At 26.6% G+C, this 15,089-nt stretch overlaps 1 protein-coding gene across 1 annotated transcript; it reads right to left on the bottom strand.

The window, feature by feature from the left end:
• Window positions 1–13,537: 13,537 nt before the first annotated feature.
• Window positions 13,538–14,774, bottom strand: LOC113367829 (zinc finger protein 658B-like). Its single transcript, XM_026609407.1, has one exon. It carries the CDS (start codon window positions 14,711–14,713, stop codon window positions 13,538–13,540), a length of 1,176 nt encoding a protein of 391 aa, XP_026465192.1. The 5' UTR covers window positions 14,714–14,774.
• Window positions 14,775–15,089: the final 315 nt, after the last annotated feature.

The raw sequence follows: 15,089 nt of genomic DNA, 5'->3' as shown, positions 1-15,089 counted from the left end.
AAAATGTTAATCTTCTTTAAAGAAAATAATTTTGGTACGGGAAGTTCTAGCAATTTGCCTTAAGGCAACGATGCCATGCGCCCCACTAGTTTTTAATTTAATAAAAAAATAGCTACATGATAAAGGATTCTAGTTATATGTTAGAAATATAAAATTACCATTTTTTGTACCCACATGTAAATATAAAAACGAAAGCCATTTTATCAAAACGTATGGAAATAAATTATTTATATACATATGTATGTATTTCTATATATATGGCTGTAGAATAAAAACTCGTTTTCAATCACATATCGGCACAAAACTAACATAACGTAACAACAATAATATTGCACAATACAATTTGCACACACCGAACATTTAAATTATTGCCTTAAGAGTTTTTTTTGTATTTCATAAATAACACGTTCGTGTTAAAAGTCAAACGATAATTTAAAAAGAATAACTGTATTGTAATCTTAGGTAAAATGAGATTGTAGAATGTGTTTTTTTTTTCAAAATATTGTTTAAAAACTCATTTTATCTCCAAATTATTAGAACAGGTTATTTTTTAACTTCACGCAGGATAAGTTATAATAATCTCAAAAAAATTGAAAATGAAGATTTTGATATATCTTTACGTTTCAGAGGTTTCTGAACATTTTCAGAGGTCTGTGTGTGTAGGTGTGCGTGTGTGTGTGTGCGGATACAAATTTTTGTCGACGATTTCGGGAACACGGTTCAACCGATTTCAATTATTCAAAAAACATTCGATTGCTGTTGATAAGGAGACGAGCTGATTAGTTTTTGGCAAAAGCAGGTCTAGCCGTTTCAAAAATAAGGGGCAAAAAGTGCCAAAAATGGTAATTCAGTTTTTGAGATAACAAAGCATCCGATTTGTATAATTCAAAAAACATTTTTAATTTTAAGGCTTTATCAAAAAATTTAATTTTGGGTACGAGAGGTTCCAGCAATTTGCTTTAAGGCACGATGCCTTGCACCACTAGTTTCTGATTGTCTAGGACTTTTCAAGCAACTTGCCGAAGAAACAATAGCTTGGAAGTGAATTTTGAGACCAATACTTGGATATATTGAAAATTGAACAAATGAAATAAATTGATTGTGGTTAAAAATATATTTTAATATTTATTTATATAACTCATTACTACCAAAAAGAGAATTTATTATTTTTTTCCAGAAAAATTTATGATATCGTTGGGAAAATGGACAATTTAAAAAAACCCAAAATGTTGGGCTATTAAAATTAAGTGAGATACACATTCACGTCTCAGATTTATTTCAGTCAATTAAAAAAAATCCAAAATAATATTTGGAATATTTAAGAAATTGAGATGAAATTCGAGGAACATGGAAAAGTCCAATACAAGTTAATTTTTCTTGTTAGTACAAAATTAACTCTATTTTGGAAAAAAAATAAAATTTTGCTTTATTTGACTTAAATACAAACATTGATATTTACATAAATATTCAAATTATAGGTGTATACAATTGGAATCTTTATGTAAAAATCAATATGTGTATTTAAGTCAAATAGAGCAAAATTTCAATTTTTTTTACTCTATTTTCGAATCTTATATTTATATTTATACGGTTGCTGAAAAATGATAATTATAATTTACAAACTTTTACAAAAGTATGATAATTATGTTTAAAGCAATTAATTTAGATATTAAATATTATTTATCTAAATAAAAAATACTGGTTCTATTATATTTTGATAGAGGTAAATAAAAAAAAGTCTGATTTATTATATGTATAATTTCGAACAAGTAAATCTTGTTGTTTTTTGCAATAAAAAGAGAAAAGCCTTGAAACTAGTATTGTCGACTTTTACTCTATATATAATTTATCCGTATTATTATATATATATATATATATATATATATATATATAAAAAATAAATTTAAAGGAGCACAGAGTAAACATACTTCTATTTCTAATTATTATTTCTAAAACGAGTAAAATTAGTTGCTCTCAAAGTTAGTTATTCAATTTTTAAAGCAATAAAATAAAATATTTTTGAAATTCAGAAGGAATAATATTTTGAGAACATACTTGGATCGTTTAGTAATTAATTTATTTTAAAAAAAATAATGATTTTTGTGAAAATACGAAAATTTTGAGAATAAAGTAGGATTTTTGTGAAAATTCGTTTTCTAGAGAAAAAACGTTCTAATTAGGCAGCAAAAAGTAGAGAGTAGAAGTTCTATTTTATTTTAATTTATTTTATTATTTGTATTGCAAAATTGCATTAATTTTTTTTAATAACATGATCAAGCAATATTTTAAAATTATATTGAAATAGTTTTATGAAGAATTTATTGGCAAAATAAAGAATAACTTAGCTTCTTTTGATAAGCCAAGAGTGAATTAATACGAAAAGTAATAATTAAGTGTTTAGTTTCAATTTTTTCAAAACATAAGAGACAAATTTGTTCAGAATTAAATTAATGAAATAAATCGTATAAATTATATGAACTGTTTACTCTACACTATAAAAGCTTCTTTGTGATTGTAATCGACTTCAACAAAATTTATTTACACAAAGTACATTTATTTGTTAAATCTTGAATAACTTTCGAACTAATCGTGAAACTTATATAGTGTATTTGGAAAATTTGTTCCAAAATGAACAATAAACAAACATCCTAACAAAAAAAATGTCCTAGACCAGCGCTTCTCAAATTTCAACTAAAACTTCTCCATCCCTAAAAAAATATCCCTAAAACCTATCCCTAAATTTCCAAGTTTCCTCCTCTATAATTCTACCGTTCAAACGGTAGCAAATATTTATCAAACGACTCAACAAAAAAAAAACAGGAAAAAAACTAAAATAATTCACATGTATGTAAATTAAAATGTAACATACAAGATATGGATAATGTTAAAGTTATTGCCTAAATTTACATGAAGTCGAACCATTGCCATTACAACGTATAATAAATTATTATTATTATTACAACATTTGCGTATTAGTTTTGCAAGAAATATATTAAGAAATATATGGGTAAAAGATTGCTTCAATAAATTAATAAATAATAAGAAAAATCAATTGGATAATATAAATTATAAAAGACTTACCGAACATGTGGAGCATTTTTTGCAACTATCTCTATTCTTCGTAAATCTGAAAAAATAAAATATTTTATAAATATTATTTTATTAAAGAGTATTATATTTTTATTACCAAATCCAGTATTTATCAAATATATTGAAAAATATAAACAATATTTTTTTAAATGTATCTGAGCAATAATAAAATGTGCAATTTTAGTTTTTATTATCATTAACAAAATATATAATTTAATAAAATAATGTTTATTGTATGTGTAATTGTTTGTAATTATTTGGCGAAAGTTCGCAATATATCTACAAGAGAATGAACCAACACATTTGTATTTCAAAAAATCCAAATCAGTTTAAGACATGTTTTCGGAACATATCATTAGTTCAAATCTTACTTTCAACACCAAAAATCCAATTATTTACATAAGAAAAAGAATGGCGACCTCAAAAAATTTGCTGAATCTGTATTTATTTAATATTCACAGGATGTTTTTTATTTTTATCGAATTTGATCTTTTTCAATTTATATAGCAAATAGATAATTAAAATGTTAAACTAGTTTTTACACAATTTTCATTAATTATTTGGTAATAATAATATTTTATAAATATTTATAAGTGGAAAACAAAATAAAAGAATAAAACTAGTAAATATGGGCAATGCAAAAAAGATAACAGTTTATATAAATTTAAATTTATTTTAAAATCTGCAGAAATAGTTTACTGAGGAAATGGGTTTTGGTATATATATATTATATATATATATATATATATATAAACAAATATTTATTAATTAACTATGTCATCAAATCTTATGAGAAAATTCCATTAACTAAAATTTTGTTTCTGATCACTTAATGAAATATTTTGTTGTAGTTGCAGATATGAATTCACAAAATTTCAACTCTATCAGGAGAATTTCTTAAATTTATCAAAATTTCACGCATACACACATTTATATGAATCAATAATAATTAATATAAATTAAATTATGTGAACACCTAATGTTGTACTAGACTTACTTTATTATCATTTTAAAATTTATAAATAATATCAATGGGTCATATAATTAATTAATTTATGACAAAAAACATTTTCAATTATAAATAGGCATGAGTAATTTTAATTTTGTGTTTATGTTTTTTCACTAATTTGAAGTACTGAGCTGTTTTCTCAATATAAATTTCAAGAGAATATTAAAATAATTTAAAAAAGACATATTTCTTTTAATGTTAGTTAATATCAAATTCAACACATATCTATTGCAAAAATCAACGAATGACTATAGAATATTCTATTTAATTATTGATTCTCGACAAAAAATTGAATGATCTAGAAAATCGGACAAAATTATATTGAAGAAATTTGGAAAAATCAAATAATTACCGATTTTTTCGAGAATTACATCAAATCTGATATATTTTTAAAAATTTTAAAATGTATTTTAGCTATAACTTAGCGACAAATGAATTAAAAGTGCAAAGTGTAATTTTTTTATTGAAAATTCGACGCTCTGCAAATTTTTTGAAAATTTTTTCATGCTATTTCCATATAAACTTTGATTGAATTGCGCTCTATCTAAAAGGCAATATTAAGAGCTAAAACTTTCAGAGAATTGTTTCTTATCAATTTGGAACCCTTTGAGCCCCTGGGAGCAAGGAAATTTGAAAATGCCCATATTAAGGATCACCCTATATATAATATATATATATATATATATATATATATGGTAGTCTTTTGTGTTATATATATATAAATTGCGTGACGGAATTCGTCTCTTTTGTTAGAATCGTCGTCGTTCTAGTTCAAGTCGAGAAATTAACGGTAGATTTCGCATATGGCCACTAACTCATATGTCACCTAGTTTTGCCATTATCATTTTATTGCTAACAAACCAAACAAACACACACACCACACACATATATATATATATACGAGGTATACATATATATATAAATATATGTATGTATATATATATATATATATATATATATATTAAATAAATTATCCAAGCAAAACGGTACGCCTCATTTGTCTGCAACCTAAAACAAGGGCTAATTTCAGGTTGCTGACAAAATCAGCCTACTGGTTTCCCGTTTCAATATTGATTGATTCATATTGATATTTATAATCAATTTTAGTTTAATTTATCAAAAAATAAGACTATTACACACGTTTTTTGTTAATTGTTTATGATTACTGTGTGCCTTAAATTATTTGTGTCCATATATATTGAAGAGACGTTAGTAATGAATTTACTAATTAATGATTAAATGTAACCAATTTTTAATAACTTCTTGAGTAGATTAAAGTTTTATTTGGAATACTTAACGACGAGAATTGGAACATTTTAAGCTCTTCTGGAAGTGTGTGAAATCAAAGAATTTATTTAGATACAAAAATTTATTTAGCGCTTTAGTATAATATTTTTTGTTCAAGAGTTCAGGACTAACTAACTTATATTTTTACATTTTTAAAATATTTACAATATTTCTAGTTTTATGATAGCTCGCCGAGGGTACATGAGCTATCATAAATTTTTATTAAGGGTTGTCTTGCAGATGTACAAGACATTCGCAATATTTATCGTTACTTGGGATTATACATCGTTCAAATGAATTTACTTACGACTAATATTTATAATTATAAAGAACACAATTCTCAACCATATGTAGGTACTGTAAAGGAAATACTTTTTTTTTATTTAAACCTATTTTTTTTTTCCTTTTTATTGTTTTTATAGATGCTTGTATAACAGTTTCGTTTACTAATTAGATAAATATAAATTTTTACTCCAAATTTTTACAACCTTTTATGAATTGTAGTTCAAATTTTGAAATAACAATTTTATACTAGTGCTTGGGTAACAAGATATGGATCAATTTTTCTTTTAAGTTTTTTATAAGTATATCAACATTCTGACATAAATTATCCATCAATAAGTGTGCTACGATTCTTTATATAAACAAAGAAGTGTGACAAAAATATTGATGTCTAATAAAAGTATTATTGAGTTGTTTAATTTCATATAATGCATATATATGTTTATACCTAATATAAATGTTGTTATTTTAGTAATACTATTAAAATTGCTTAATGTTTGTAATAAATACGTATATAGTTTCTCAGAATTATGTTAAATATCGTTTTTTGTCTAAATGAAACTTGATTGTGGCGAATGCAAGGCGAACTGCAACGAGAGTAAGAAATGCATTAGAGCTAATTAGAAAGCTGTTCAATTGCACACAAACACATAATAAATGATAAATTTATATATATATATATATATAATATAAATTTATATATATATATATATATATTTAATACAAATTACAAGTTTAGGTATTTGCGTGAACGCAAAAATTTTATAATTATCAAATGATAATGCAATCGAGCAGCACAACTCTCTAATTTAATTATAACGACGATTTACTATATTAACGACACATACACATTTATATGTATATATATATATATACTAGATGACCCGACAGACGTTGTCCTGTACCCATATCTACAATTTTTTAATATAATATACTAATAATTATCGTCTACCTAAAAATAATAATTATTGTTTTTTAAATTACTCTTCACGCCGAAATGCATATACATTTCATTTATAATATGAGCGATGTTAAATGTAGAAGTGATAAAATGACGACACTCTATTGGAAATTGAAGTCTTTTAAACGGTATAACATAACCATATCCATAACATAACACTGGCACTTCATGTTGAATTAAATTAATTTAATTTTTTATTATTTAAGATATCCAAAATTGCATCTTAAACTTCTCCTAATCGATATCGTGAGGGCCGAATTGTATGCATTCATCTTTACTTTCCCATTTGTTGTTATAAAGTGAAATTTTTACGAATTTTAAAATTATTGTGGAAAGATTAGTAAAAGATGCAAAGAAATTATATAATGAAAAAATATATATATTGAAAATTTAATATCCGAACCTTGTGTTGGCGCCCCCTAAGGCGTGCGCTCGTATTTTTCGCATGCATCGCATTGAAGATAGAACCGGCCCTGATTAATACTTAATTTCATATTTTAAGTAAATTAATTTGTCATATCATGTTCATATGTATATCATTCAATCTTCCATACATATACTGTATTTTATATTACTTTAATTTCTGGCACATCTCAGCTGCTTTTCGGCAATAATAATGTAGACATTCCATTTTTATTATTCATAATCATAAATTTATTATACATATTCTAATATTGTCTAGGTTCATAAGTAAATTGGCATGTTTGGCAGATGATAGTTTTCATATGTTTTCAACGCAAACAATGATATGTCGCTTTTTCTAATTTTTTCCATTTATTTCTACAATATTGCACATACATCCCAGTACTTTATAATCACATACATTCTAGAAAATTTTCTTAACAAACTTCAGAAAGATTTATTAAAATCCGAATAATCGCTTAGGAGGAGTATACAGTGAGTGCTTGTAATTTAATATGAACTTCATATAATAGCAATAAAGCTCAAATTGATTCTACGTTTTAGTTAGAAAACGTTTGTAAGAGAAAAAAAGGGCTGTTTTTAGGGTTTTCCCGGCAATTACTCGATTTTTTCTCGTCGTAAGAACCATCCTTAGACTTCCTTATGTATAGAATAATTGGAAAGTTTTTCCCATAAATATTTATTATATTCAATTTCACAATTGTACGTTATACGCTTTTATTAATATTTTACTTTAATTTAGTCGTTAATCAGGCGGGTTTAATTAAAAACCAAAATTAAACAACTCAATAATAATTTTATTAGACAACAATATTTACATTACATCAACCCGGTTATAAACATTATGAATTTTGTTTTTAAAATAATTTGTATAAGTTGACGGACATTGAATTACTCATGAAATTTTAAAAATCATTACTAGATGTAAGTGGTATTTTAAAATTGAAATCGTTTACAAAACAGTGTATCCGCAAACATGAATATATGCAAAAATTTCTTTATTAAATTTTGTTCACATTTGATTAGAAATATTAGTTTATTTATTATTTATTATTTATTTTTTCTGAATTTTTTATACTGCTTATCCTAAGACCATAAACAAATCACAAAGGCACGACATCAAATAGGATATTAAAAAGTATATGATAGGATATTAAAAAATTTGGAACTTTTGAATTGAAGATGTGGGTACAGGACGACGTCTGTCGGGTCATCTAGTATATATATATATATATATATATATATATATCTTTTACAATATATATTTTCCTTCTCCATATATATATATATATATATATATATATATATATCTAAATGTTATTCTTTTGCCAGTCGTGCGTTGTTGATTTTTTCCGCACATGTTCCGCTCTGATTCTTTTTGTTGTAGGATTGAAAATATACACATTTAACACAAAGAAAATTAAACACTAGATATTTTACAGTATATACTCTACACAACAGATAACAATATTTAAACATCATTATATTATTCGCCGCAAAAGATTATCAGAAGAATAACATTGGTCACCGAATAATAATTACTATATATGGATAATCCATATTACTATTTTTTATAATCACATACATCCTAAAAAATCTCTTAACAAACTTCAGAAAGATTTATCAAAATCAGAATAATCGACTACGAAGAGTATATTTACATACATCATCACAGAGCATTTTATATATAAGATATACATTTTTTCGAAGTATAAAGAATTCTATATATTTTTCAATTGCAATTTTTGACCAATAATTATTATGAACTGTATATTATTAGTCAAAAAATTGAAATTGAAAAATACATAAAACTCGTTTTACTTAAAAAAAATGTATATTTTATATATAAAAAATATAAAAATTCTTCTGTAATAATGTATGAATTGATACTCCTCCTAAACGATTATTCGGATTTTGATAAATCTTTCTGAAGTTTGTGAAGGATTTTTTTTTCAGATCGCATGTGATTATAAAAAGACAGCAATATTATAAATAAATGGTAGAAATAAATTGCAAAAAACAATATATTATTGGTTGATATTGAAAACATTTCGACACATGAGAACTGTCATCTGCCAAAAATGTTGATTTACTTGAAATTTGAATTTAGTTCAAGCGAGCCTAGACAATATTATTATATAAAATCCATATTCATGATTATGAATAAGAAAAATGTAATATCTACAATATTATTGCTAAAAACTAGCTGAGACGTGCCAGAAATTAAAATAATATAAGATACAGTGTATGTTTGGCAGATGATATATATAATTTCGTTTAATAAATATATAATTTAGTTTAATAAATAACACAATACGTCCAAAATTACATATACATTATTTTTTTTTAACTGAGGCACATTATATTTTGCTTTTCTTCACTAAATTATTTAAAAAAAAAGAATATTTAAAAAATTCATTTGTTTCATCATGATCTTAGATTGAGCTAGATTTTACAAATTAATTCGCCTAAGATTTTAACTAAAGTAATAATACTTATTAAATTATTAGTAAGAAAAATGTATTTTAGAAATTGTAATTGCAAAAAAAAACTAATATAGGGTACGTACGACGAATTATAAAAATTATAGTCTATATATTATATGAATTATTGAAGCAATTATATTTTTTTTTTTATTTTTTAAATTTTATTTGGTCTCGCTTACTTTGAGCATTTAGCCACCTACAACATTTTTATTTATTTACATTCTATACTAATTTTTATATCATATTCAACCTATATACATATATATCCTATTCTATATTTTTCTTAATTTTTTCTTCTTCTTATTTTCTTCAATTATTGCAAATTTCTAATTCTACTCAACTTCAATCTTCATTTAATTTTTCTTCTTCTTTTTAATACAAGCAAATTCTAATATTTTTTCTTTTTACTCTTAATACAATTCAGTTATTTGAATTTTTGTAGTTCATATTTTTTCTTAATTTTTAATCAATTTCTACTTAATAAATACAATTTTATTTAATTTCAAATTAACTACACATATATTTTTTTTCATGAATTCTTAATCATTGACAGGATTCGATCCTAGGATCCCTGTCGTGTGAATCGAACACGCTACTAAGTGAGCTATGCAATTACATTCGTTGGAAATAACAAAAGTGATAATGTTCTCTTATCGTAGATATTATATTTATTCTTTTTAAATTTTTTATACTGATAAAAAAAACTGTTTCCAATACGTATATGGATTATGCCAAGTCTGTAAATGGAAGGACATTATATAGAATATTAAAATATATAGGATAGGATATAAAAAAATTTGGAACTTAAATTGTAGACATAGGTACAGGACAACGTTTTCTGGGTGAGCTAGTATATATATATATATATATATATATATATATATATATATATCTAGTATATATATATATATTGTATAAATATGTATCTTTTTCTGTCTGTGTATAAATGTGCATATTTTATTTTATTTTATGCAAGAGAAAGGCGACTTCCGATGCAATTATATATCTTATTGTTTAAAATAAGATGAATGAATAGCATTTCCATCCATGTCGGATCTGTCTAATAAAATCAAATAAAATAAAACAAAATCGTAAATGAATTACTTAATTATTATTCCGTTATTCATTTATTCATTTATTACTACCTGTCATAATAATCATATAATTATAAGACGGCGCGAGAATTAAAAGTCAATAGAAAAAGATTTTATGATGCCTATCTTTATTTATTATTGTCTATGGCTTTGTGATAAGATCTTTGACCTTGAAGAAACAAGACTGCAGGTTCTATCCGTGTTTCGGACAGCTTGATATCAAGCAGTAGTGATTTCACTCAAAGTAACAGATCAAATTATCTTTTCATAGTTTGTTTCTGTTATTAAATTCCCTTAGGGTAGTTATAGTAATGGGCCGAAAATCGAAAATGAAAATTTTTGCATTTCTCGACGTTTTGAAGGTTTCTGAACATTTTGGCATATCTCAGTGTGTGTGTGTGTGTGTGTTTTGTATGTCCGCAAATTTTCGTCCACGTTTTCGGGCGCACGGATCAACCCATTTAAATGGTTCAAGAAACATTCGATTTCTATTGATAAGGAGATGTGCTGATTAGTTTTTGGCAAAGGCAGGTCCAGCCGTTACGGAGATATGGAGCAAAGAGTGCAGAAAATAGAAATCGAGTTTTTGACAGAACGGAGTATCGGATTTGAATGATTTAAAAAACTTTCTGCTTGTATTGATAAAACAATTACTTTTGAGGATAAATGGAAAATTATTACATCTTTTTTTATTTTCCATAAAATATTTTTGTAATTTTGGATTAAAAATTCAAAAAATTACCCAGATTAAGCACAGTCTACGCGCTACTCTGGTACAAATATTTACACAAGTGCGTTTAGACTGTTCATGTACTGGAGCACTTTTCCATTTTTTTGAAAACTATTGAAAAATGTGAAAATGCCGCCAAGCTAAGCACAGTATAAGTGAAAATGTCGTACAGAATTATTTGCAAATGCGTTTAGACTGTGACTATACGGGAGAAATTTTTCGAAATGAAATGATGATTGTTAATGTTCTGGAAATAAATTGATTTATGATTTATGATTTACATTTGATTTGGTCAGATATAACAAGATAGCAAAAATAATGAAAGTTACAGTATTTGTAATAATATATTTGAAAACGTTTAAAATTTCCCGAATATTTCATTACGGCATGGGAAGTTCCAGCAATTTGCCTTAAGGCACGATGCCATACACCACTAGTTCTAGTTTGTTTCTGTTATATGACTAATTGTAAGGAGGAACTTGAGACCTACTTGTTTCCGTTTTGTATTCATGTCGTGTGTACTCCAGAATTTGGAGTTACCTAATTTAAATTCTCAACTTTATATAATGAGGCGAATCAAAACAATGACAATGGAGAAGCGTTCCGCTTTTTTTCGGAACAGAGATTTGCATAAAATATAATATAATAATAGTAATAAACACACACACACACACATATATATATTCTTCTATATATATAAAAATAAGTCGGGTTTTCCTTCCTGACGAAATAACTCCAGAACGCACGAACCGATTTCGATCATTTTGCATTCGTTGGAAAGGTCTCGGGCTCCGCAAGGTTTATAGCTAAGAAAATTAGTGGTGCATGGCATCGTGTTCTAATGCAAATTGCTGGAACTTCACGCACCGTAATTGAAAATCCGAGTAATAAAAATAATCAATAATTGTTTAAAATAATTGCAAATAGATTATCTTCTATATATATAAAAATAAGTCGGAATTCCTTGCTGATCAAATTTTTCCTTTTCAAATATAAAGCAAACAAAAAATTTCTTCATCTTTCTCACGAAACCATCTGGTGGCGAAACGGAGTTCGTCTGGTTTGCTAGTATATATATATATATATATATATATATATATACATATATATATACTAGATGACCCGACAGACTTGGTCCTGTACCCACGTCTACAGTTCAAGTTCAATTTTTTTTATGTCAAATTTTGCAATTTTTCTCATTTATTTCTACAATATTACTATATTTTTATAATCACATACATCCTAAAAAATTCCCTTAACTAACACCAGAAAGATTCATCAAAATCCGAATAATCGTTCAGAAAAAGTATTAATATCTGAATTATTTTCGATATACAAAAAAAAAATTCCTTGAAAAAAAAATTTTTTTTGAAAAAAAAACATTTTTTTTCCAAAAGCAATTATTTTGTTGAAACAAGCAGAGAGTTTTTCGAATAATTCAAATCGGACGCTTAGTTCTTTCAAAAACTGCCATTTTTTGCACATTTAGCTCCGTATCTTCGAAATGGCTGGGCCTGCCTTTGCCATATACTAATCAGCACATCACCCTATCAATAGGAATCGAATGTTTTTTTGAATCATTCAAATCGGTTGACCCGTGCGCCCGAAAAATTGTATCCATACATACATACACACACACACACATCCATTTTTTCTGAGGTTGCCAAAATGTTTAGAAACCTTCAAAACATGATCATTTCACCCTACGGGAAGCTAAAAAAGAATGAATAAAGTATTGTCTATATTCTCTATAATTAATTATTGTCAGGACTCTATAAATTAAACAACGCGGTGCAGTATTCTTTAACTTTTTATTATAATATCTCCAACTCTGTTTCCGACTCGCCTACATTCACTCTGTTCGTACTGTCAATATAGCCAACTACACACACAACTCAAGTCTTACCAACCAACCGCACGGACTGTCATGATCCGCGCCATATTCAAACATAGATTCAAACATTCACACAATATATTTCGCTAACAAAAGTGATGTAATAAGCAACAATTGCCTGGTTTAACAATAAATTAATGTAATGTGATGTTTACTGTTTATTTTATACTATTTATACATTCTTTTACATATTTGAAAATAATATTTTATAACCTTTTTCCTAATATTTAAATTCAATTTAAGAAATGTTTACATTTCATTGATTATTATTACATTTTCGACTATAAATTGCCATGTTTTCCTTTGTGAATCAGCATGTGTGTTTTCAAACTACTTGATTGTGTGAATGTTTTATCACAAACATTGCATTGATGAGGGCGTATTCCTTTGTGAATTTGCATGTGACGTTTGAAACTTCCGGATTGTTCAAATGTCTTATTACAAACATTGCATTGATGAGGGCGTATTCCTTTGTGAATTTGCATGTGACGTTTGAGACCACCTGACTCCGTGAATGTCTTTTTACAAACATTGCATCGATGAGGGCGTATTCCTTCGTGAATTTGCATGTGACGTTTGAGACTTCCGGATTGTGCAAATGTCTTATTACAAACATTGCATGGATGAGGGCGTATTCCTTTGTGAATTTGCATGTGACGTTTGAGACCACCTGACTCCGTGAATGTCTTATTACAAACATTGCATCGATGAGGGCGTATTTCTTTGTGAATCAGCATGTGTCTTTTCAGATGATCGAATCGTGTGAATGTCTTATTACAATCATTGCATCGATGTGGGCATATTTCTTTGTGAATCAGCATGTGTCTTTGCAGATGTTGGAATTGTGTGAATGTTTTATTACAATCATTGCATCGATGAGGGCGTATTCCTTTGTGAATAAGCATGTGACGTTTGAGACTTCTTAACTCCGTGAATGTCTTGTTACAAACATTGCATTGATGAGGGCGTATTCCTTTGTGAATTTGCATGTGTGTTTTCAGATAACTTGATTGTGCGAATGTCTTATTGCATATACTGCATTTATGGGGGCGTTCTCCGCTATGCAAAAGCATGTGAGTTTTCATATAACGTTTTGTTTTGATAGTCTTATGACAGATTTCGCATTTTAAAGGGCGTTCTTTGCTATTACTAGGCTTGTGATCGACCATATGCTCTTTTAATTGATCAGATTCTGCAAATGATTGATCACAAATGTCACATTCATAAACTGCTGGCTCGACTAACTCCTGTTTCACTTCTTCTTCGATTGTCACTTCAGAGTTCATGAATCTTTCTAAACAGGTTTCATCATCCTCAGAACACGATTCAGATTTAACAATATCATTAGAAACATCAATATCATCCTGAATTTCGTGTTTAATGTCTTCTTCTAAATATTCTGGCGGTTCAATTTTGATTGCCGGATCATTCATTGACATAATTGTTTCTTCTGACATTTTTAAATATTTTAACTGCTTATACTCACTTACGAAATAATTAAAATAATTCCAAAATTGGCGCGGGCTAAATAATAACCTAGTTTAATCAACAATCCTTTTCAATACCATGATTTCAACTTAAATTAAATTTATTATTTGACATTTGGAGCATAGAGTATAGTTACAGAAAGATGAGACACTTCTCATATCGCTTTCACATTTAACATTGGCGCGCCATTCAAATTCATTATGTTTCTTTATGTCTAAATAATATTAATTTTACAAACGTTTCGAGTCTAGGTTTGTCTCATTATCGGTGTATTATAATTTAAAATTTTAAGACCATTTAAATGAAATTTCCAGCAGCAGAAAAACAGAATTAAATACAAAAAAT

Source organism: Ctenocephalides felis, unplaced genomic scaffold (genome assembly GCF_003426905.1).
Source record: "Ctenocephalides felis isolate EL2017-DRISC unplaced genomic scaffold, ASM342690v1 CF-g0.4_SCAFFOLD_01170, whole genome shotgun sequence".
NCBI lineage: Eukaryota > Metazoa > Arthropoda > Insecta > Siphonaptera > Pulicidae > Ctenocephalides > Ctenocephalides felis.
The sequence above is the reverse complement of the archived record's forward strand: the minus strand, read 5'-3'. Positions and strand labels throughout refer to the sequence as shown.

Bases quoted from the DNA above. Each gene is read 5' to 3' on its own strand.
- LOC113367829 (XM_026609407.1), bottom strand. From the start codon at position 14,713: ATGTCAGAAGAAACAATTATGTCAATGAATGATCCGGCAATCAAAATT.